This window comes from Rhinolophus ferrumequinum, chromosome 6, assembly GCF_004115265.2.
Source record: "Rhinolophus ferrumequinum isolate MPI-CBG mRhiFer1 chromosome 6, mRhiFer1_v1.p, whole genome shotgun sequence".
Taxonomy (NCBI): domain Eukaryota; kingdom Metazoa; phylum Chordata; class Mammalia; order Chiroptera; family Rhinolophidae; genus Rhinolophus; species Rhinolophus ferrumequinum.
This window is the reverse complement of record NC_046289.1, coordinates 83,645,485-83,672,172: the sequence shown is the minus strand read 5'-3', so window position 1 is coordinate 83,672,172 and position 26,688 is coordinate 83,645,485. Positions and strand designations below refer to the sequence as shown.

The 26,688-nt window shown below is 33.3% G+C and overlaps 1 protein-coding gene across 30 annotated transcripts in view; it reads left to right on the top strand.

Moving 5' to 3' along the window:
* Window positions 1–26,688, top strand: part of RALGAPA1 (Ral GTPase activating protein catalytic subunit alpha 1) — a 202,896-nt gene that overhangs the window by 155,508 nt on the left and 20,700 nt on the right. For all 30 annotated transcript variants that reach the window (XR_004423152.1, XM_033107302.1, XM_033107299.1 and 27 more), the window contains 3 exons: window positions 1,695–1,850; window positions 11,425–11,583; window positions 13,006–13,133. Coding sequence is in view for 29 of the 30 variants with exons in the window: in XM_033107302.1 (XP_032963193.1) it covers window positions 1,695–1,850; window positions 11,425–11,583; window positions 13,006–13,133 (443 nt within the window). In the remaining variant the exon portion in view is untranslated. The remainder of the gene's footprint in view (window positions 1–1,694; window positions 1,851–11,424; window positions 11,584–13,005; window positions 13,134–26,688) is intronic.

The following is a 26,688-nucleotide window of genomic DNA, read 5'->3' as shown; positions in this document are numbered from 1 at the left end:
AAAAAAGCCAACAAAAGCCCACTCTTTTTAGCCAAAAGACCAGGAAAGGAACAACCTAGAAAAATAAAACATTTGGACAACAACTGCTCTACTTCAGCCAAACAACACAGAAAATACGGTGACCACCCCATGCCCACCTCTGACGACAGAAGTCAACTAGGGAGCCTAGACTTCTACAAGACTGTAATGAGGTGTCCCCAGCACCACACCAGAGCAGTACCAGATAGTGTCAGAGAAGGCAAAGTACCAAGTCAAGACTTTCATCTTTGCCAGCTGGCAACAAATTCCCCCATCCACACCCAAAACAGTGTCAGTGGAGAGTACAGGAGAAACCTGGGATTCCTTCCCTTCCCAGCAATAATGAGGTGCCCCTACCCCTATCCCCTGGGGTAAGGCAAAGGAGGCCTAGTGGAGAATTAGGCCTTTCTCTGTCACCCAGAGGTAATGAAACCACCTAGGAAGCTGGAACGCCTACCTCCACCTGGCAGTAATGAGGATCCCCCTCCCCAGGTGTCAGCGGAGGTTAAGTGGGGAACCTAGACTTCTACCTCTGCCTGGCCGTAATGAGGCAGTACTCCCTTGCTTGTCTGATGGAGCTGTCACAAAACAGGTTTAAATAAGATTCATAGTCTCATAACAATATGAAAATGTCCAGGCTTCAATCAGAAATTGTACTAAGAACCAGAAAGTTGTCAAACTAAATGCAAAGACAAATAGATGGCCAACATCAAGATGACAAAGATTTTATACTGACCATGATAGAAACGCTTCAACAAGCAATTAGGAATGCAGTTGAAACAAATGAAAAATAGAAAGTCTCAGCAAAGAAATAGAAGATACAAAGAACTAAATGGAAAATTTTATAACTGAAAGCCATGTTCTGTTCACATGGTGAAGAGATTTGTTTTTATAATTCTCCACTTTATCAGATACTCAGATTTTATTGTTTAAAAATTTGCATAACTGATTTCTGTGAGTGGAGAGATGGAAGCAAGGTTTAAATTTTGTTTCTTCTTTCTTTATACTATTTCTTTAATTTTCTACAATGAGCTCAAGTTACTGGTTTCCATGCATAACACAAGTTCAGGGAATATCATTCAGTGCAACAACCCTGATATTAGCATGTATTATATTTATAATCATGAAAAAAGATATTTTAAAATCCTCACACAGATTAATTTGTAGTTTTTCAGTGCATTTGAAGTGTAGTTAAGTTCTGCATTTTGATATTTTTGTTCTAGACTATGATAGGAACTAATAATTAGGAAAGCAGTTGTGATGAGTAAATATGACACAACTAATTAATCATTGTATCAAAGTGACATTACCTTTTAATATTTCCCGAAATCATTTCCAGCCTTGATTTTTGTCACTTGATTTTTACTCTCTGGCATTGGTGTCCCCCACAACCTTTACAATTTACCATTGACACCTAGTAGCCTAACTAAAGATGCATAGTACGTAGCAGTTTTCTTTTCTAATTAACTCCTATTAATTAGGGATCCTTAACTACTTAAGAAAAAAATACCAGTGTGAACAGAGCAGCTCTAACTAATAATTCTGGGTCAAGCATTGGTTGATAACATACAAAAATACTTGTTCCCCATGTTTTTGCCCAGTGAAAAATTTGAGTCCTTTTCCACAGTGAGTTTTGTTTGGTTGATTAATATTACGTGCCTCTTCATTGCTTCTAGGTAAATCTTACAAACCATTGTGGTTTCATGGGAGGACTACAAAAAAACAAAAGCACTGGATTGACCACACCATATTTTGCTACCTCTACAGTAGAAGTAATATTTCATGTATCAACAAGAATGCCCTCTGATTCTGATGACTCTCTGACCAAAAAAGTAAGTGTTGAGAGAAAAGTGCTAGTATTTAAGAAAATTGATACATATTTTATCAATTGCTAATTCTGAGTACTCTACTCTTCACCCAATACCATCTTCAGAAACAGTATTGTTATGGAGCAAACTATTTTCCTTAATGATGTGATTGAAGGTTATAGTCTTAACAGAGGATTTGCCTTCAAGAAAATGAAGATATGAGAAGTTGAAAAACTTGTGTATGTATCCAAATTGGTGAAATTATATTTCAGGTCCTTTTGCACATAGATAGATACAATGTTTATACTGATTAATGGAGAGGAAAAAATGTAAATTATTACAAAGCACTTAAAATATAACATGCATTATTATAAATTTTAACTAAAACTAATATAGCAAATAAAATAAGCCTTAATTAATTAAAATAAATTTTACTGCCTCAGAATTTATGAGATATAGTGGAGTGGTTTTGATGGCTCTCATCTTTTAAAACCTATACCGCCATTTTCCAGTAGCTGGCACTGTCATTCAAAAATAATTCTAGTTACCACAGGGATACCTCCGAGTACAGTTGTGTATTTCAATCCATGCTTGGTTTAACAAAACCAAGGGGAGAAGAATCAAGGGAGAAACATTTTAAAAAGTAAAACCTTTCAAACATTTCTTTGCTTTTCCTTCCTTTCCTCCTTTTGAAGGCAAATCCTCTTCAAAATTGCTGAATGTAGCCAACCTAATATCATAGGTCATTTTACTGATATCAGAGCTCTTCACACTTTATTAATAAGCTATGAAAACAGTGTTCTTCTCACACTTTTGAAAAGGAACTTCAGAACTCAAACAAATATTTTATAAGATTGATATAATATCCTTGATGCCTTTTATTTCCAGTTTTGAATATTGTTGGAAAATGCCTACTAAATGAATAATGGTTAGTAAAACTGATATATGGATGCTAATTAGATTGAAATGAGTAGTAAAGGTAGAGGTAATTGATAAATGACAATTATGAGTATAGTGCAAGAAGATAAATAATTTTAATCATTAAGAACTTGACAGAGACTCATATTTATCATTATTATTATTTTCATGGCTCCGTGGATATAACTTTTAAACCCCGGAGCAGAATCTAAAATTAATAGTACCTTGGATTGCAAATTTAAGAACAGAACAAATATCTTTTTTTTTTTTTTTGCTAAAATGCCTTTTTTTAAAAAAAGAAAATTGTGTCAGGATATTTTTACTTCACTATAGTAAACCTGATAATTAAATGGTACTTTTGTTCCTGCGACCTTGTAGAACTGTCAAATAATCAAATAAGTAAGATTTATTTCCTTCAAAAACATTCACAAGGGTTTGTCCTTAATTATTTAAGAAGAATCTGAAATGGATGTTTATCAATTCATTATCACAACAAAACTGATTTTAGAAATGAAAGTGCCATTTAAGAATTGTTAAATGGTTGAGTTCTAATTAAAATACATTTAAATGGTGAAAATTTTAGTAGTAGATTTATTAGAGAATTTTGAGGAATTAAACCTCGGACACTATTTGTTTCATGTATTAAGTATAGAGTTTTTTATTGTGAAATATATATACAACATAAAATTTACCATTTTAACCATCTCTCAATGTATAGTTCATTGGCATAAAGTCCATTTACAGTGTTATACAACCATCACAAGTATCCATTTCCAGAACTTTTCATTTTCATTTAATTCAAAATATTTTTTATTTTCTCTTAATAATTCTTTGACCCATGTGTTATTTAGAAGTGTGGTGTTTAATCTCCAAGTATTTTAAAATTCCAAATGTCACTGCTGGCACATGTATAGTACCTACCATATAAAAACGAAACCTGTCAAAATTGTAAATATGTAACAAAGCAGTGTTTTTTGGAAGGTATAGTTTTCTCCACTAGTAATTTAAATCAGTTTAAGTAAAATCTGTTCTGTCAAGGTTGGAACTTAATTGAAACACGTCACTTAATTCAGTAGAAAGGAAAATTTTACCTGGTCTCAGAATTCAGTATAACTATTCTAAACCTTTTCATAGAGACCTTTTCATAGAAATCAAAAAAACTCAACACTTATTTCTCTGTATACTGAGTTTCCGATTTCCCTATTCTCTATGACTCTTGCCCTTAATCTGCTTTTCAGAGTCCTGGTATGTGAGATTTTTCAAAGTAACAGGCTTATATTTTAGCTCTATTATAGTATCAATTTCTTTTTAATAAAAGGTTAAATGTTTAAGCTTAATCATAGAAACCAGTTGTCGTATACCAGTTCTCCTTAATAAAAAATCACTTTCTGTATTGGCATTTTTTCTCCTGAATTTAATAAATTCCACATTAGTGGTAATAAGTTGAGGCCTAGAACATGTGTCCTATTACAAATGAACAATTGGATATCATTAGGTTGTCCCCCTTTCCTTTGTACATATATCTTTAGTGTGTTAATCCATTCAGTAGACACATTAATGAGCACTGGTTGAAGTGTAATATTGGAGGATGTAAGGCTCGTTGACCTCAGCATGGAGTTTAATACCTCTAATTAAATTAGATAGTCGACAATCAGTATAAAGAAATAGCCATGCCTCTGGCAAGCTAGAATTATTTCTGACTCTGGTTCTTTGTTTTAAACTTGAACGGAGAAAATCATTTGTATCTATTTTATAGAAACTAATTTTAGTTCTCACTTTTTATTTAAAATATGTGGTGATTTTGTAAATTATTTTTAAGCATTTTATTTTCTCAGAATGTGAGGTAAATATCTTTGAGCCTGTTTAAATGTAGACATCTTATTTCTTTTGATGGGAAGCTTTTTCAAGGCTCAAGGCGGTAGCAGCAGAATTTTTACAATATAGACTACACTTTTTGAACACATTAACCAAACATGCAGTCTAACAAAGTAGTCTCTCTTAGAAATATTATACCACCATATCAAAAACCCCGATATAACCCCAGTCCAAGCCATCTGTTCTATAAATTATCTCTACCTGAGGAAGATTAATGGAAAAAGGTTAAAAATAATTTCCACTTAACTGAGTTTATTCACCCCTAAAAATCAAAAGTGCTACAAGCATTGGTGTAAAGTGTTCACAGGAGCTTGTCTCATTTCCTCTGTCTCCTTGTTCTGGCCACTTGCTGATACTCTGCTTCAAAGGCAGCTGAATCATCCTTTTAGGAGTTTGATGAAGATCAAGTTGAGATAATTGTAACATACTTAGTTGGACTCTCTAGTCTATCTTTCATTTCCTGGACCCCCCAAAAGAGCAGACAGAAGCCCGTTATTTAAGTCAGTTTCCTCTGAAATACTGTTAGTGTAATGGACAGCATTTCATTTGCTGTTCTGAAATTTGATCATAGTAGTTTCGCAAATAAATGAGCTTTATAGACCTGGTCTGATCTTAATTCTAAATCTATTTTTATTTATTTCATTTAAAAATAAAAATTGCAGTATACTCTACTTTCCAAAGAACTATCTACTGAATATAGTCTGGAAAATGAATTCAAAAAACAAATTTAAGGAATAACAGAATTTTCATTATTTTAGTGAAAGTAAAGTTATTATAATAGTTAATAAATGCTATGGAATTATATTTATGGTTTCAGTCCCAAATTTTAATATCATAGACTCTACTCTTAACCACAATTTCTATAAATATACTCCTGATGACAAGAATAGAGGATAGAGAAACCAGATAATATAATTGGTTCAGATTAAATTTATCTCACTACGGAATCGTATAATTTGGATGGTATAGCAATGGCTTCTCTGCCTGTAGAATAAAATTTGAATTCCCCACTATGGCCTTCCACGCCCATCCACCTGCCTGCCTACCTTTCTGATCTCCTGTTACTTTCCTTTTCATTTACCACAGTCTGGCCTCACTCTCATTCTAACCAGCCAGCTTGTCAAACGTATTCCCATCTCAGGAGCTATGCACTTACTGTTCTTTCTATTTGAAATGCTCTTTCTCCATATCATCAGGCTGTCTCATTCTAACATTGTTCTATTCTCAGACTCATGTGACAGTTCCTCAGAGAGATCTTTCCAGACCGTCCTAGTTAAAGAAGCCCCCTCCACCCAGGAACACTATCACAGTACCCTGTTTTGTTTTCTTCATAGCATTTACCACCATCAAAGTGGCATTTTTAAATAGGTGCCATAATTGCAGATCATTCTGCTTTTATGCTATGCACTATGTAATAATAGAAAACAATTTACCAAGTACTGTGATTTGTCTTTGTAATAGTCTACAGTATTTACTGAGTGCCCACTCTGCTAAAGTATCGTATACTAGATGCTGTGCCTGTTGCTTCAAGAAGCTTTTCTTAATTATTAAAAATGAATGATACAGACAGGAAGTGAATGTGTAAAAACATGTGACTATAAGAATGTGTATGAGAGTAGATTTTTTTCACATGATTGAGGAGTATATGATTTGTCTGTTTTGCTATTTATGAGTGTCTAGAAGGTGCAGGAAACCATGGGGGCTTGGGCAGTAAGTATTACTCAGTTTCAAGTTCTCTGTGTACACCCATTATCTCCTGAAGTGACTACCTAACCTAATTAGCTTCTCTGCATTCTTTAAGTGCCACTATAGACCAATTTTTCTTGTTACTTGCATTCAGGGAAGTATATTTAGAGCATTATCTATATTGTTAATTATTCATTTATTGCTTAGTTATTTTACTCTGTCTTCTCCACTGGACTTGAAGCTTTGTGAACAGAGACTATGTCTGTTTATCCTCACCGTTATATCTACAATAGCTGGCACAGTGCATTTACTCAGCTCTCAATATTTTCTAATGTTCGAAAGAAAGTGCATAGGAAAGGCAGACGGAAGGAGGAGAGAAGGCCTTTTAGGAACTCATAAACTAGTCCAGGTGTACAGGAAGACTTGCCTCTGGCCTTTTCTAAAAAAGGAAGAGTTTATTAGGAATACAGTAAGGAAAACAGAAATTGAAGACTTTCAGGTTTTGACCCTGAGTAACTATGAGTTATTAGGTGCTTTTAAATGGCGGAGGAATAGAGTAAGCTGACTTTGTGGAAGAGACAATATAGTTACTTTACATGAATTCCAGTCTTCAGGTCCAGATGAATGATATTCCATGGCCCAGAGGAAATCTAGAATTGACTCTGGAATCTCTGCTAATAATCATGGAAAATGAGAACACTGCCATAAGATAGGCAAACATCTGATTTTCATAAAAAGACATTGAACAGGCCACCAACTACAAAAATTACTCATGTTCATGAGCTCCATGTCAATGCTTGTCAAAACAGGATTATTAAACAGATGGTTTGTGAGCACTTAGGTAATGAAGTAGTGATCACTAGGAGCCACCATGAGTTCACCATAACAAATCACGTCAAAGTAACTTAATTTGTTTTAATAGGATTACTAGATCAGGGATGGCCACAAACAGTATAAAGCATTTAACTAAGTCATTTGTTGTGGACAAGTTGAAGAAATGTGGTCTTAATAATAGTTCAGTTAGTATATTCATAACTGGTTGTATAATCATATCTAGAGATATAAATTAATTAGTTAATGAGAGACAATATAGGGAAGTGGTTAAAGTATGGTTTCTGGAACTAGCCTGCCTGGGTTTCACCTCCACCACTTACTAGTTATGTGACCTTAGGCAAGTTGCTTTATCTTTTCAAGCTTCAATTCCTCACCTGTTAAAATAGAGGTAATAATAATTACACTTACCTTGTAGCATTGTTTTTAAAATTAAATAAATGATCACAAAGCACTTAGGATAGTAATCATTTCATAACTGTGGATTTTTCTTTTAACCAAGAGGAACATCTGTAATGACTTGCTATTAGGCTGTTTACCCAAAGCTGACCCATTTGACACTGTTACCCGAAATGTAAATGAAGACACAATTTGAGTTCAAGGATAACTCAAACCTGGGAAAGAGAAAGGCAACACATTGAATAGCAGAAGCAGGCTAACGAAAGCCCTTGATAGGCTTAAAGCTAATCTGAACCTAGCAAGGTAAAATTTAGTAAGAATAAATATGAATTCCTCTCTTTAGTTCTAGCAGTCAGTTGTACCTGCTTAAAAGAACTTGGTAAGAAAAAGACTTAGGGGTTTGAATTGACAACAACTTTTATTTGAGCCAACATTGTAAAAAATGCAGAAAATAATTTAGTGAACAGAACAAAGAGGAAGTAGTAGTCCCACTATGAACTGGTTGTATCAGAACATGTATTAATTCCAGACACTACAGTTTAATAGAAACATCAATAAAATGAAGTAATAATCCAAGATAATGAATAGGTTTGTAAACTATAAGAGGAACTCAGGACAATTTTATCCTGGAAAAGTTGATATATATATTAGTCTGATCTCCAAGTATCTGGAAAGATAATATATAGAATATAGATTGGATTTATTTGGTAAGCTTCATTTTGGAAGAATTAGCTTCAGGAAGATAGATTTTAGCTTAATATGAAGAACGTTCTAACGATGGTAGCTCTTTAAAAACAAATGGGCTGATTTGTGAATTTGTAAGCTTCCTAATCTTAGAAGTATTCAAGCAGAGACTGTATTATTTGTCAGGAATATTGCAGTGGGAGTTCCTGTATTGGGTGGGAAATTAGAGCTTTAAAGTCTCTTCCAGTGCTAATATTCTATAATGGTTTGAGGACTCTGATTTTACACATGCTGAATTTCACTTAACTGCTTTATCTTCATGATAATCAGCAGCCTATGTTATGTATCTTGAATTCCAGAATAACTTCAGCAGCAGTAGAAAGTGAATTTGGAAGAGTAGTTGGTTGCCAGTTACTTTAACAGACCTATCTCATGTACTGAAGTCTTGTACTGTTTCAGAAGTGATTGACATCTGGGTACAAAAACATATAGGTAGGAACTCCTTTGAGTGTTTTTAGAGTATATAAAAACCGGCTGAGTATATGTAGGACACAATCTTGTAAGTCCATAAGAGAAAAGGAATAAATAAAATATGTAAAGTTTTTATGTCAAATAAATATGTCAAATACGCTTCGGAAATTTCTGTTAACTGTTAACCACTCAAAATTGATATTTTGAGTAGTTTTTCAAAAATTTCTAAGATACATAGCGATGACTAGCAATTTCTCAATTTGTGTTTTAATTATTATATAGCAGGTTTTAAAGACATAAAGATATAAAAACATGCCTCCTCTTGACAGCATAAAATAACTACTTTTTAGCATTTAAATATAAATGATAAAGGATGTTCTTGAAACTTTCCCATTAAAATGCTTGAACATGTTTAGAATGACTTTGTTATACACATGGTTCTGTGCCAAAATTATCTTCATTACAACATCCTGGTAAAAAAGTGTTGTTCTTTTCCATTAAACTTCTATAACAGACTTTTAATACTCTGTGGTAGATATTTGAAGAGAAGCCTTGGTTATAATATAAAACTACAGTTGCCCTTTTCTCTCGTTTCTTTAGATAAGTGGGCACTAGAAATTATAGATAGCTTTGGCAAGAGTTCAAGGGTTAATGTAGCAGATAAATAAAAGGAATTTTCTGTAAATTGAGACCTGCATTATTTCAGTTGTCCTGTCTTTCCTAACCTAACTCATTTAATTTTAAAAAGTAAATACTTAAATTCTTCCTGACAGTGTGCTCAGCTTTTACTATCGTTTATTACTTCAATTATACTTGATATCACTTAGAACAATCTGCCATTTGGAAATCTCAGTATAGCCTGGAGCTTAGTATTAGATCTGGCTGCTATTGTAACATGTACAGCATATGACATTAATGTATCAAAATTAGATTGGATCATCCCTCCTGGTTAAATTTATTTCACATTTCTTTTGTATTCAGTTAACATAAACCTATTAGGGAAGCTGACACATGGGGATGGCTGTATAGGAAGGATATTTTTAAAGTATTTTGATTAAAAAATGAAATTACAGAACCATGGCTTTTCTGAATTGTGTAATCTTTTTTGGTTTTTAAAGATGTCACAAAGCCTGAATCCTGCATTTGTATCATTCAAGTATGTGTGGTGTAAATAATTAGAATTAAAACTTAAAATAAACAATATTTTGATATTTGAGGCCTGCCATCATGTATTTAGAGCAATAAGCACATTTATGGTTTCCAAAACCAAAAAAGGTTTTTTTTAAACCTTAAAAAAAAAAAAAAATGTCTTCCTTAAAGGAAAATAAAATCTTTATACTATATTTCTATAATAATAGATTCTGGTCTGTTGATTTATCTTTAATAGCTGCCTGTATCTTATAATCCATCAAAGTATCTGAGAAAGCATTGCTTGCTTAGGAATACAAATTTTAAAGTTCAGGAATTTACCTTGGCTTTTTTCTTTTCTTTTTTTTTTTTTTTTGTATTACATACTCCTACTTTGATAGACTCTCTAGACTCTCTCGTCAGAAAAATACACAAATAAAATTTTATAAATAACTTTTAAATATTCACAGACCCCTTAACCTAGGTTAAGAACTCCAGGGTTAAAGGGTAACGGAAGAGAGCCTTTCGTTAATTGGGATTTAACTTCTTTCTTAAAAGTATACATTTAACTTTTTTTCTACCCTGTGGTGTTTAAGCCAAAATAAATTGCATATTTCAGAAATAGAAATCACCAGTATGTGAGCTCATATTAAAAATATTAATGACACTTATCCTAGTTTTCTCTTTCTAACTTTCCCATCTACAATGTCTCTAGTTATCTGAAAGTAATGGAAAAGCCTATGTGAGATATGCACCAAAAATGGACTCAAATGTTTGCAGTGGCAGAATCAATCAATGTACTAAAAAAAACAAATTTTACATTGATACAGTAATCTCTGTGAAGAAAAAGCAGGATTAACGGGCATTAAATTCATTTTCCTAATAACTTATTAGGAATTCAGCTTTTGGATGCTTTGCTTTTTTATAATTTTAACCACCATAATGTTGACTGTCTCTGATTGCCAAAAATACCTTTGTAAGTGCCACAAATATTTAAATAACTTCTTGAGAGTCTAACAGATCTCAAGAAGTCTATTTGGAAGAATTTCATAGGCAAAAAAAACCTGGGAATAAATTTGTTAAACCAAATATAGTAAACATTCTCATACTCAATAGATTATTACCCAGTTTATGAATTATGTATTTCTTTTACTTCTCTTTCTGTTCCCAACTTTAGGCCAGTTCATTAGCACTTTCAGAGAGTGATCAGAAAAGAAGAATCTCAGATCAGACACTTTGAAAACACTCTTTTAAACAGTCTTTTAAAAGGTTTGGTAGTGGAGGATTGGTGCAATTGTTAGTTAAGAAGAATATTTGTTTTGTATGTGAATCTTTTTTATCTAAGTTCTCTGTTTTTCATTGACTGTAGACTGTTAAAAATTATCTGGTCTTCTGCAGTATCTCCTTGATGTCTTTGAGTGTGTTTCACAGGTTGTGAAAAATGATCAAATGAAATTTTTAAAATACAGTTTTTCTTTACCTTTTAATCTTTTTTATTTTTTTTTTAATCTTTTTTAATCTTTTTTTGAAGTGTGTTGTCAGTAGCTATGCAACTACTCACAGGGCTTTTCTGAAGCACTCTGAACTATTTTCTTGGTTTTTCCAGTTGAGACATTTAGGAAATGATGAAGTACACATTGTTTGGTCAGAGCATACTAGAGACTACAGGAGAGGAATTATTCCTACAGAATTTGGTGATGTCCTTATTGTAATATACCCAATGAAAAATCACATGTTCAGTATCCAGATAATGAAAAAACCAGAGGTAAGAATTTCTTATCTTACGTTTTAATAATATATTTTGACTTCTTTATGGGTTTGTGAGTTTCTTTCCTTCTTTCAGAAGATTTAGACTAGGCATCAAGTTGTGAAAATGGTGGGAAATGAGACACAGACTCTGGAAGCTATGTGAATTGGCTTAGTCTGGTTCAGAAGGAGCTAAAACAAGAAAAGTGGCAAGAAATTATTCAAATGAGAGAAGGCTTGGTAGTGCCAGAGTGGAAGTTCCTTTATGCTAAGCTCACAAAGGATTTACCGTTTATTAAGGGGATGATTACCATTTCTTAAAAGATACAGTAAGAAGTAGTAGTTTCCTTTAGAACAGGATGAATGATTCCAACATTTTTAGTGATACATCTTATTGAAATTACATGATTCTTTAGTCGTGTCAATTAATAAATGAGAATTCTAAAAAGTTAAAAAAAAAAAAGCCAAGTAGTTCTAGTTGGATGTCTTACACTGTAGGGTTGAAACATGCTTGCAGACGTATTTTCTTGAAAAATAAAGTTTGATAGCATTTTGTTGTCTCTTCTTTTTAATTGAATACTTTTAGTTTATAAAAAACTTAGTTTTTGACAGTTGATCATGAATCCTAAGAATTTCTTGAATTGGATTAAGTGTCCCATATGTGAATTTAAGGTTATGGCCAGGTTTTTTAAAGGTTCATCTAAACCGGAGGTCAGCAAACTATGGCTACTTCCTGTTTTGTACAAAACGCAAGCTAAGAATGTTTTTTACGTTTTAATAGGTTTTTCTTTTTTTAAAAAAATCAAAGAATGACATACAGCAGAGACAATATGTAGCCACAAGCCTAAAATATTTACTGCATTATCCACAGCTCATGTCTTTGCCTTCAGCTGCCATTTATACCAACCATATTCAAATAGAATAACTTGAAATTGTCAGTCACCTGATAAAAATGACAGTTATCAAAACATAGATTTCTTTTTTCTGATAAACCATGTAGTAAAAGTGTTTTAGGTTCTGTAGTAAAGCTGGTATCACACAAAAACAAAGAAAAACTAATTTGCTGCCTGTAAGAATATATCTTTCCTGTGTCTCATACTTAATGGAGGAAAAGGAATTTATTTCTAGTGTTGGATTTTTTTGTACAATTGAAGCTACAAAAATTTGAAAATTGGCAGGAAGTATACTCATAAATTATTTACTCAATTACATGAAGTACACAGTTCTTTTGAATGGAAACTCTGTAGATCTTTGGCATTTTTTGTTTATTGTCCTAGTATAAATGACCCATCATGGAAAAGAATTGAATTTGAGTAGTATTTCTACCGAAGGACGAACCAAAGGGGAAGCAGAAACACTTTTGTATGCAAACAGTGTTTTGATTGTTCTTATTTACAGCCTTGCTCCAATTTTTAAAATTGTGTTCTAAATTTTCAATCAGGTTCCCTTCTTTGGCCCACTTTTTGATGGTGCTATTGTGAATGGAAAGGTCCTACCCATTATGGTTCGAGCAACAGCTATAAATGCAAGCCGTGCACTGAAATCTCTGATTCCACTGTATCAAAACTTGTATCCTTTTGAACAGTATGGTTTCTACTCTAATACATGTCTGCTTTCCAAGGTAAATATTTCTAGTGTGTTGTTAATACCTTTGAATTTCTGTTTATTGATATATAGATGATGGAGTTCCTCCCCCGTATTTGAGCATTTGATATTGGAATGATGTATTTTTTTAATATACTTTTAAATCAGTACTTAACCTTTTGATTAATTAATTAGAGCCCCGTTATGTGCTAGGCACTCTGCTACTCTGGATGTGCAGAGATAACCAAAACAGTCATCGCATAGTACTCAGTCTAGTTGAAGAAATACACTATTTTCAGTATATGTGCTTACATGTGCTGTGATAGTGTTATGCAGAGTACTCTGGAAGTTAAATAATATGGGGCCTCTCATTCATTTGGAAGGGGTGGTGGTGTTAGGAAACACTTTTGAGAAATGTGAGGACTGAACCAATCTTTAAAGATAGTTAAGACTTCATCAGGTAGACGGAATTAAGAAAATTCCAGAAGCAGAAGGAACAACATAGAGACATGGAAGTAGAAGAGGACGTGGAATGTTTAAGAACATGGTTTCTGGAGCCTGATTGCCTGAACTAAAATTCTGGCCACCACTTTTTTAGCTTATGTAGCCTTAAGCAAGTTATTTAACCTCTTTCAGCCTCAATTTCCTTATATATAAAATGAGAATGAGAATGTGTAGCTTATGGTGTTGTAAGAACTGAATGAATCAATATGTATAAAGTTCTTAGAACAGTGCCTGGGACACAATATGCAAATACATACAGTTTTAAATTTTAAATTGTTTTCTGATATTCCTTTCTAAAATAGGTTTGTGTTTTCCTCTACTTTTTCTATATGATTAAAAATACTTTAATGCTTTTTCTTTTATATAATAAATGATAGATTTAAGCTGTACAGGAAAGGCTTTTTAAAATATCCTGTGTTCTATTCCACATGATACAGATTTATCGTAAGTCTCCTGCATATATTTTCTTCTTTTGATGAAAATTAAGCAATCTGGTTCCTATGTAATTGCTCATGTATTCAGATACTATGAGATGGAATTGTAGGTGGACCATGGTATGTTACGTTGATTAAGCTTAGTGACGTAGTATTTCTTATTTATTTATGGCAGTTATATCTTCACTTTAAGTTGAGAACTCAGATTTGAAGTGGTCACTGTAGTGAAATGTAAAGAGTCATTGTATTATTTCCTGCATATCTCTATGAAGGTCACTAACCTTACAAGGAATATACAAATTATAACCCACTAACTCATTTTATCCACATTGTCGGCTCCACTGAAGTTGTTTCTTTCTGACCTTTGCCTCTTTACAGTCCGCCTGATTCTGATGTTCATCCTGAGGGTAGTGTCCTCTACTATTTTATTTCAGACACAGTTGAAAAAATGCCTTATATCTTTTGGGAAAGTGGTGAGAGAGAGATTAGATTGTAATACAAAACTCTATTTGCCTCTGATGTCATAAAGGAGGAACTCAATTTATTGAGCACATACAAGCTATTTCTAGCCCGAGGTGCAAATAACATTTAAGATGCACACCTTACCAAATAGTTAAAAAATGAAAAATTAAAAGTGTTGGGGAGATGGCTTAATTTTCCTGTACCCAGATTCATACACTTGAGAGCTATTTCAAATTTGCGTGTTACAGTAGAGGTATGATAGTTGGATTTGCAGTTAGCAAACATTGATTTTTTAACTTAAGCTCCGCCCTGCCATCTTGGTCCAGCCACAGAATCTCTAAACCTTCCTTTCTTTCTTCATCTGGAAAAATGATGCTAACAACCATCTTGGAATTGTTGTGAAGATTACATGAGATAATGAATTTGGATGTGCTTAGTAAATGAAGTAAGGTACATTATTTTGTGCAATGATTAATTCTGTTGTGTGTAAAGATTACAGTCAATATAAAACAACTCTACTCAACACCAAGGAATTGCCTAATTGGGTTTTTATGTTTGCTTGGTTGGTGGGTTAATTGGTTTGATTGGATTTTCAGGCCTGCTTCGTGAAGTTCTTAATAGTTAAATCTTGCTGAGATGTTAATAGATACCACATTGGAGAAAATTCTAAGATGAAGAGAGATCATTTCAAATGAAAACAGTAAACATGAACATTTTATTTGTATAGCAAATATACTATGATATAGCAAATTTTCTATGAGCAGAATCACTTCTGGAACACTCAGAGTAAAAACAAATCAAATCAAACAAATTTTTCTTGACTTGGAAGCTTGAATATATGGACATTATTTTCCCGTAGTGGTTTAAGTATATAGTAGAGATACTCCTAACCTTTGCTAATCTGAAAAGTGTATAGTCATCTTTCACAAGGATTCAGAAAGTTCTATATTAATTGTAAGTGGGGAAATTACTTGATTTTTAAATGAAAATTTATATAATAAATTACAAGTAGATGTTTTTGTTTTAAGATATTGAAATATAGATATGTCTTTTAATTTTAAAAAACAAATACATAGTTCAGAAATATATTAAATTTTAAAATGTATGTTTTTGACCAATCTGGATAAGAAAAAATCATGTGCTCTAAAACAGATCAATAAAACTTAACAGATATTGAGATAGAAGTAGGCTTTGAAAAACACCAGTTACTACTTTAATCCTCATAAGAGAAGTGAAGGGGTAAAAGAATATGTAATAAACTCAATTATATTTGGATAATTATACTGCTGTGTCAGTTATTTTATGCCCAATAAAAGTACCCACTAAGATTCCACAGCATAAATTGTGCTATTTATGATCATTAAATACAGTTTAAATTTTATCCTTGGAACATCTTCTGTAACTATGAATCTAATGTTGTTCACTAAATGAGGACAATATTGATTGTCATATGCTGCCCAAATCGATCGTTGCTGGCAGCCAGAATTACAGTAATCTGTCAGTATTGATGACTGTCTTTCAAGCTTTGAAACCTCTCCTTCACTTGTCATTTCTTGCATTACTTGTACTTGAAAAGCATTTTCTTGTGATCTCTGACTTTGTCAGCTAGGTACGTTTTTTGTCTCGAGCTCAATTTGTTGGTTTGAGCATGCAATTACAATTGAAGTGTAATGCTGGGGAGGAAGAGTAGGCAGATTCTGGGAAGCCGTTGGACCTGAGGGGTATTTCAGGTTGATCTTAACTATCATGTGTTAGTTACCTGTTGAGAGAGAGACACAGAGTTTGGGGACTTTTGGGGGGAGGAGGGTATTGATTTGTTTTATTTCGTTTTGGAGTTTCTTTGTTTTTTTGTGTTGGGGTCTTTTTGGGTTTTGTTTGTTTGTTTTTGACTTTTTTTTGCAATGGGAATAATCCAAAGCATTAATTTATGATCTTAGCTCTCATGACTCCATTTCTTAAATAGATTTTTAAAACAATTATTTATTTTGATCCTAGAGACATTTTGACTATTTACAAATGTTAAATATGATGCTATCATGTATATACTATTTTTCTTTTTTAATGTGAGATTTATTATGCATAGAAGTTATCAGAAGTTACAACATACAATTATGTTGTATTAGAGTTCTTAGGAAAACAGAATCAATGGAGTGTGTGTGTGTGTGTGTGTGTACATAGAGAAAGATTGATTTTCAGAAATTGGCTCACATGATTGTGGAGACTAACAAGTCTAGAATCTGCAGGAGCTCCTGAGTAGAGCTGATGTTGCAGTTTGAGTCCGAAGGCATCTGGAGGTAAAATTCCTTCTTTCCTTAGGAACCTCAATCTTTTCTCTTAAGCCTTCAACTGATTGGATGGGGCCCACCTTATGGAGAATACTCTGCTTTACTTAAAGTCTCCTGATTTAAATGGTAATCACAACTAAAAAATACCTTCACAGCAACATCTAGACTAGTGTTTGACCAAAAACTGGGTACCATTTCCTAGCCAAGTTGACATAATCATCTCAAGTGTCCTATTTTTTCTTCAGTTTTTCTTTTTAACCTTTACTGAAAAATACAATTTGAGAAAAGTACATAAATCCTAAATGTACTACATGTGAATAATTACAGTTTAACCACCACCAGGTCAAAATATAGAACTTTACTGCTTTTCTTCTATCAAAAATATTTATTGATTACTTACACGGTAGTGGTAAAGATTGTTGAGAGAGATGCAAAGACAAATCGGATGGTAATCTTGTCTACAGTAAGCTTATAATTTAATAGCAGAAAGAATAATATGTATGTTAATAATTATGACACAAAATACTGTGTCATAGTAAGGTTATAGATAAAATGCTGTGTAAGTTCCAAGGAAGAATTCATTACTTTATATTTAAAAAATCAGGGAAGAATGTATAGAAAATCTGGGCCTCAAATGGTGAGATTTGAGTAGATGGAATGCAGCATGTCTATTTTAATTCTTATAATTTATATTTTGTGGCTTTATGTGTATGCATTTATGTATGTAATATACATGTAATATTCTGAAATGCACAGTATTGGGGATTCTAAAATTAAATGGCCTCTTTTAAAAACACTTTAAATTTAGTATTCTTTCCTTTCAAACCAATATTATTTGATTTCTTCTAATCTGTTTAGATTTGACTTTTTCTTAAATGCCAGAATTGGGTTTCTGTTTAACTTTATCAGACAAATTACCAGAAGTCAATGATCATTCTTCAATTAGTCACAGTTTGTTATCCCTACCATTCTACTACTCAAATGTAAAGAACCTGATGCAAAAGTATGAGAGCCAAAATGAAATGAAATGTAATTGATTGGCTCTACTAATGAAGTTTGCCATTCATTATGATAGAACATTATAAAACCTCTTAGGGAGGCTCATCAATATTGCTGCCATTTCATGTTAGACGAAAGTGAGTTTATTGAGAAACTACATAATTTTATGTATCTACTGTCTTTTGCAGATCATTTCCTTAGAAGATAATACTGATAAGTATGCACTGTGCTTAATTTACAAATTAATTATATTTTAAAATTTGGAAGTTGACTGGAGATATAAGCATGGGCTTCAGAGTCTAGAACCATTTAAGTACCTCACTGTCTTACGTCTAATTTTTTTTTAATCTGGTAAAAGAGTATCAAACTCAGGATTGTTGTAGGATTAAATGAGATTATCTACTTGAAGCACTAAGCGGCCTGTCATGTAGCAAGAGCTCAGAAAATGGTAGCTACCTGGTAGTTGATGATGTTTCCATTATTATCCTCCACATTGACACTGGAAATATTCTTCTAAAACACAAATTTAAGTATACTAAGAGTTCTGATGGCTCTTGACTGTTTATTGAAATTCTTATCTAAATTTTTTGACTACCTGCAAGCAATTCTTGTTAGCCTCCTCTCCTAAGCTCATATTTCTCACTGCAGTTTTGTCGGACATAAGCTGTACTCCTCTCCAACTCCACCCCCACCCTTACTCTCATCTCGCATCACACTGACACTCAGGACACCCTGTATGTATCCCGCTCAGCCATATTTATCATCCCTAAATGCCTTCTCTTCTTTTAGGCCTATGTTTTTGCCCCAAGAATGCCCCTTCTCTACTTCTTTCCACCTAATATCCTCATTTTGCATGACCCCAATAAGATAACTTTGTAAAAAAAATTTCCTTCATTAAGCAATACACTGCCTTGTAACATTTTGTTATTGGACTTACCATGTGTGTGCTCATATTAATAAGCCTTACATATCCTTTATTCACTGACTACTAGCACAGTAGTAGGTGGCTAGTAGTTTGTTGTAATAGTATAGAGGAGATGGATTCATGAATGGATGGGTTCTTAAGTATTCATTTTTTTCTCTTTAACAGAAAATTTCTATTCATTTGCCAGTGTACTTTTAAGTTTGCTTGTTTTTGTTTTGTTCTCATTATAATTTGTGGTTTGTATTAGTCTAGGGTACAATGTAAGAGCATGCCAGATAGAAATGCTGAAATCTAAGAAAAGGAAAAGGAAATCTAGGAACAGAAGGACTTGCCTCTGATACATGAACAATACATGACTGATTAATCGGTATATTTTTAGTAGAGGGCATTATAGATTAAGGAAGATAATTCTCAGAGGTCAGTAATCAATGAAGTTTTCCCCTCCATTTCTAAGAGGGAAGAGGAATATGTTAAGGAGACAAGTGAGTTAAGACACCTTTGACTTGATGACAGTGACAGATGGGGAGAGTACAATTTGGTGTCCTCCTAGGAAGGAGTTAGTTAGCACATGGCTGTAGCCCTGAAGGTTCACACTTTGTGCTGAATGACAAGGAAGATGGTAGCCACAGGAGAGAGCCCGGAGGCCTCTGGGAGTGAAACACTGCTGAGGTCCTCAGGGTTATTTCTTGAACTTTGGCACCACCTACGTCATTGGGCACTCTCAACATCTTCTAAGTGTCATTTGTTCTATGTACTTCTAAATGAAAGTCTTACACTTCATGGACAAATTGGTTATTGGTTAAATCGGCTAAGATCTATGATTATGGTCATTCATGCTTCGAAAGAATTCTTTAAGTAAAATGTCTCATCAACTAAGTGATCCAGGTTTTGTGGCCTCTGAAATGCTTGTAGTCCTTGCACCTTTGATATTAATCGTTGTAGTGGGGCGTCTCTAAGAGGCGACAAACATCCTTGTTTATCTAACAATCTGCTCTGTGATGGGAACAGTTAAGTCTCCTGCATTAAAAACAGTGGGCATTGCTATTGCAGGATTTCTTGCTGCAAAACTTGTGACTAAATATCCCCTTGGCCAGGATTTTTCTGCCAAACCTTATAGTCTGTGTATGAACACAGAGTAATTATTTAAACAGGCGTTCTGGATATGTGCAGCACTTCTGTCGTGATTCTAATGTAGTTTTTTTCTACATTAATTTTAATTTGTTCAGCTATTCTTTTCAAGGATATGTTACTGGTATTTATGCCTGTTACTGGTATTTTAAGAGGCTTCCTTACAATCATTGTGGGAATGTTTTATTGCATACCTTCAGAGATGTTGAGTTTGGGTCTAACACATCTGCTTGTGTTCTTTCAAAAAGATGTAAAAGCAATAAATAGCTCTCTCTCTGATATGTAATAAACTTTTGATAATTATGAAGGAAGTTTATTCTGTGAGGTTGAAAACAGTATGTCTGAAAATAGTATCTCTTTATGTTCTCTAGAGATGATCTTTTTTAAAGTTCTAATATGGACTAAGAATAATGACTTCGCTTATATTTAAACTGGGAACTCACAAAAAGGACTTCAGTACATAGCCAACTTCTATTTCTATTATCATTGTATTCTAGAGATATTTTAAATTTTTATTCTCCACCAAGAACTCAGTGTTCTAAATGACAAATTTAAATATTTTTTAAAAGGCTATATTCACCCCCCAAAAAAGGTCACTAAGCAATTTGGGGCCTGTCATTTATTCACCAGTATTTATTGACTACCTACTATATGGGAGACACTGTGAGAGAAAACCTAGGGATAGAAACACAATCACTGCTTTCAAGGAGTTTACAGTCTGATGGAGACTGTAATGGGAGACCTGTAAATGGAGACCCCTGTGAGTGAATGAATGAATGAATCAATCAATCAATCAATGATTGAAGTGCACTCTGAAGAGTCCAGCAATAATGATGTTACAAAATAAGACGGTAAAGGTGATTAGTTTTCATTAAAGTGGGAGAGGATAGTGAGGAGAAATTAGGAATGGCTTTACTGAGGAACCATGTTCTGCTAATTACTTCAAAGACATATGGAACTTTACCTGGCAGACGAGGCAGGGAAGAGCTTTTCAGGTGTAGGAAATGGGCATGGCGGGATAAAAGTGTGATGTGGTCGAGAAATACGAGGAGTTCTGCACTACTGCGTAGTATAAAGCACAGGAAAGAGTAGTAGAAGATGAGATTAAGACATAGGTCAAAACCAGATAATGTAGTCAAGCAGAAGGAAAACCAACATAAACTTGGTTTTCTCTGTTACTGCCAGTAATGTAACAATCGTCTAACGTGACAGTTCCTTCTGCTTTTATATCCTTTTTACCTGGTGCGTAGCAGAACTCAGCTTGAATGTATTATTTTCCTCTTCTAGTAAATTCTTTCCAAAATAAGTTTGTTAGATTAGCGTTTAAATAAAGTCTCTATTTTTTAATAATTGTAAAGTAATTGCTAGGCTAATAATAGTAATCGCTAGTGTTATTTTTCTTAATGAGACTAAGATCTCTAAATATTTGATAATCTTTACACCTACACATATTTGCCATTTAAAAAAGCATTTGAGATGTTCATAATTCTTAAGTTTCATGATAGACTCTTCATTCTTGCATAACAACCCCTTGTACTTTTACACGTTATTGATAAATGAAGTATTTTTATTCTATTCTGATAGTACATTGGCTTCGCAGCAAAAATAACAAAGGAAAAGAAAGCACTACCACCATCTTATCTCTTTTGTCAAATCCAGTGTGACAGTATGATCCACATATGCCTATCTAGACAGTTGGGTCATATCATAGTGCACCAGAAGGAAGATAGAGGACCCTATCAGATGATGGACAAACTGTTCCCCAAAACCACAAAACTTGAAGTTTCTCTATTTCTATCGTTATTAACTTCTTACCTGTGCTACACCAGGGTTTTTTTCTTCCTTTAAATCCTTATGTTGTTGATATTAGTTATGAGGGTGAACTGGTGTGCTCAAATTATTATTCACACACACCTACCACATAATGTACACGTTTTATTCTAGTCTTTGTTTAAATATAAAAGCAGCAGTAAATTCAGATGCTACTTGGGGATTTCAGAGCAAAGAATGAAGAATGTAAAGCTGAAATTAGTCTTGAACTTTGTTTGACATAGGAATCGCAGTGCTTTTTTTAATCCATTCTTTTCCTTTTAATAAACATAAGGGCTTTAACTATTGAATTTTTAATAACTCAATAATGGAATTAAAATTAAACTATGGGTCACAAATCTCCCCATTTTTTTTCTAACTGCTTTTCCTCTCAAACACAGCCTAGAATACAGCCTATTTAAATCTTAACTTTTGCTTGCCAAACCACTGTTACCGTCCATCTGTTCATGCCAATTGTAAAGGAGGTTCGGTTTTTAGTGAAGCTTTGCATTTCACATAAGGTATGTGAAGTGAAATTTCACAAGGGACATGATGGATCCTGATTCTTAGTGATAAACCTTTGGGGCCATCAGGGTTGGCATATGGTCCAGTATGATATGAAGGCTTGGGTTCCCTGGCTTCACTTCTTTGGCGTGAAGCTGATAAAACCTGGCTCTTGAGTATTATTTCACTGGACACCAATCATGGGCAGCAGGAACTGCCCATTTAACTCTCTGTGGGAAGGAAGCCCAGAGAGCATTCACAATAGTACCATTGTTGAGTTGCAAACTGCTCTGAACAGCTTGACAGCACTAGGGAGGAGGGGAAGGGGTTGCTTTACTAATTGCTGTTCAGAAAACAGAAGGAGCAGAAATAGCTGTTGGGGAACTGATGCTTCTACATTTACTTACTCTCTTGATAGGAGTGTTGGCTTTTATTTAGCACATACCTACCATCGAAAAGAAAGGAAATAAATACATTTAAGCAACCGCTTGTACTAATTCCTTGTTAACATGACACTTATTTTCAGCCCACGAGATTATAGCAAAAGTCAGTTTTGCCTTATGATATTTTTCGTTTAGGTGAAAATAATGTATTTTTTAAACCTTTATAAAAATTTTAAAATGAGGGAAAGTGGATTAAAACCACCACAATTCATATATCAGGTAAGGATAAAGACAAATTTGGCTTAATTTCCTTTGCACTGTGCTTTTTAGACTTCCCAAATACCATCTGAATATATATAAGGTATATTAATACAGAAATGTAAAACTTTATGCGTTACAATTTCAAGTGCTAAAATCATGCACTAAAGGTAAACTAGTCAACAAGTCGTTAGATTAAATACCAGATTTGTCATTTAAATGAGTAACTTAAATTATTTCAGTCATTCGTGGTAATCTCTCTCATGTTTAATTCTATTTTGGGTATCTTTTAAAATGTGAGGGTTGTTTCCTTTTTTTATGAAGCATTGTGTGCCATAATATTGGTATAAACACTACTCGAGGCCTTTCCATTGTTTTCTGGTAGTCTAATCAAGTACTTGGTGGTTCTGATGCACAGAAACAGTCTACAACCGTTAAAAAACTAAAGTTTTTTTTAGCTCCAAGGATCCTGAACCTCACAGTATATTTCCATAGGTGATTCTTTTTTTCAGCTGAGCTTAAGTTGACTAAATTATATTGCAGTATTATAATTATAAATATTATGCTTTCAAAGGATCAGAGGGAGATATTTTAAGCCCTTTTTAATCTATAATTTTTTAAAAATGAGATGCTCTTGCTAAGTTGGGGGAAAATAAGATGCATGTTTTGTAAAATTAGTAACAGTCTGTAAAATTTACTAGTATTCCATCTCCTCATGTCCCCTTAAATGATTTTAGTAAATGGGCACCAGTGCAATATTTCAAAAACAGTAATTCATTGAATGCCCATTCTTCCTTTTACTGCAGAATAGATTATATTTAAGTCAAGATTAATGGGTAGATTTTGATGTTAAAGTCCAGTCTCTAAGCCTGTCATTCTCTGGGGGCATATAATGCATTAGTTTAAGCCAATATACTGTTTATCATAGATTATATGACACTGTCTTAAATGACAGTTTGCTGTACTTTGTTACTACTTACCATGATAATGAATCACTTTTTTGTACTCCTGATAATTTTAGCATTTAAACAAAATCTTAATTAAGTTAGTGCACATTTAGGTTGAGATAACACTTAAGTAATTGTACACTGTAAAATTTCACTTATTTAGTTATTTTTTTCCTTTTTGCAATCTTCTGACAGAGCTCAAGTTTAGTATTTAATTCAAACACATACTTTCATTTCCCTAACTTTTATGTACTGAAATTTTTGTTCCCAAAAGGAACAACACAAAGTGATTGTTTCTAGTCTCCCCCTCCATGTTTTTTAAACTCTTACTCTAATACTGATGATTCTGAAGTAGTTCTCTGTTGACTGTGAAAGTCTCATTACTTAATGATAATATCTTCAAGAAGATCTTATCAAAAATGAGATTCCATAATTTTAATTTTCTTAAATTTGAAATCCAGGTGACTCAGTGTTTTTTTCCGATGTTTTGCTTCATGCAATTATCATGAAAGTGAAGCAGATATACATATTTAATAATCATGTTAGTGCATTTTAGAAACCAGTGATTATTGGATTATTAAATCAGGAAGGATCTTCAGAACCTTTAGGTAGGTTTAGATTTTTAATCCCATTTATTTAAGATTAATATTTTTAAATGTATTTACATGAACTTTGGTAGAATTGGGCTTATCAACTTTTTACTTAATGTTTTCATTTAGTAATTGACTGATTTATGAGCAATTATATATGGTCCAAATTTTATTCAAATCCAGCTTTCAATAATAGGACTATGCTCACACTGCCTTAGCACCTGTTATGGATTTTGAGTCATCTGGCAGCCCATGGGACTTAGATAAAGAAGTACCAGGTGTCCTGCCTGTCTCTTAATTGAGACGCAGTGAAAACAATATAGACTTGGCAGTATGGTTAAAAGGATGGATTAAAGCCCAGCTTTGTCTATTCTGACAAATCACAGCTTTTCCTTCATGGTGTAGATAGTATCAACAACTAAAGAATTTCATTAATATAAGGCATCATAAAAATTATACACAATAATTTGGCATAACCTGTTGCAGACTTGTAGAAGAATTTCTATTAACATAGTACAAAAAAAAATGTTAATACCAAGATTCATGCTATTTGTTTAGGGGAATTTTATTTTTACTGAATGTGAACTAGACAACATTTCTTGAAGAAATTAGCTACTATAGGAAAGAAATGGAGTATTAATTTACCAAGGTAAGCAATATAGTTTACTTTTGTCTTATAAATGAGTAGTGCCTATTTGTCAGTGGGATACTTAAAATTGCCCTGTATATTTCAGGAAATTTTGCCACTTTACTACTGATAATAGCAGTCATGAAATTCTTGAGATGTACCTACAAAATATATCTACCCAAATTCTGTATCTCAATAAAATTCTTCTTTTTCCTTATTTTTTCAAGACCCTGTGTAATGATATTGCCTCAGAATGTCTGAAGATATTATATTTCAAGGCCTTTTAAAACTAAAAAGCCAATGTAGTTTGTTTTCTTATTTTTATTTTAGAACATGCCAAGTATTTTTACTATACTACATGATATTCTAGTATAGAAACATTTTTTCAGAAATTGTCAGTCTTAGAATTTAAGCTAATATTCATTGTGTTGGCCAACCTTGAGCTAAAATATCTCTTCAACCTTTTTTTTCTCCATACAAAACTCAGATCATTGAGATTGGATGTAGAAAGAGCACTGGACTATTAAATGACCAAGTTCTAGTCCCAACTCTACCTGTCAGCAGCTTTGTTTTTCCAAGCAAATCTCTATATTCTCCATCAAGGCAAGGCTTGTCGCTGAATAAACTTTTCGCTGATTTTGTTAAGTTTCCTGAAAGTAATGATAGATCACTGTTGTATCCTTCTTCTAGTTCATACTGTCCTAAAATATTCTCAATAAATGATGCCTGGAGATGAACCCACTCAAGATGGCGTCTGGAAAAATCCAAATATTTGAATTTCTAAGTATTATTTTTCAAGTATATTATTACCTTTATTTTTATGGTGTCCAGAGCAGTTTTGGAAATCTAAAATGGTTTTGAAATTGCCCTCCATTTGATTTCATTTATGGACATTTTCACCAAGTTTCTTCCCTTTTCTCTTTTACTATAGGTGGCTACTTGAATAGAATTAACTTAACAATGTTAGTTGTCTCATACCATTATAGAATTTATTAAAAATTTTTAATTTTTTTTTTTTTGTAAATTTTATTGAGGAACAGTGTGTTTCTCCAGGGCCCATCAGCTCCAAGTCATTGTCCTTCAATCTAGTTGTGGAGGGCGCAGCCCACTAGCACATGTGGGAATCGAACCAGCAACCCTGTTGTTCAGAGCTTGCATTCTAACCAACTGAGCCATTCAGCCGCCCAAAATTTTTAAATTTTTTTAAATTAAAAAAATTGTCACAACAGTGGGGCGAAATGTTTATTTCAAACCTAATTGTGCTGAGTTGTAATTACTTGCAATATTTATAGAATTTTTTCTTTAGGCCATTATGATTTTTTGAGAAGTTATCAGTTTTATTTTAATATTAGTCCTTACCTATGTGCTTTATTAACTTTTTAAATATGCATTGTGTTTTATTCGCTTTTTCTTCCAAAGGAGGTCAGCGAGATCAAGGGTAAGGTTGAGACCAAACTCTTTCTCACAAATAGGATACAAACTCTATATCCAATCCTAGAAAAGTCCCAACTATATTTACCCCAAAGGGATTTGCCTCTGGAGAGCCAAATTGGGATTAGAGGAAGTGGGCTTTCTGCATAACAGTCTCTTAACCAATTTTATTCATTCTTTCTATAATTTATAAACAGTCATTGAGTACTACTGGGCCCTGTATTAGGTGCTAGCAATATGTAAAGATAAGACA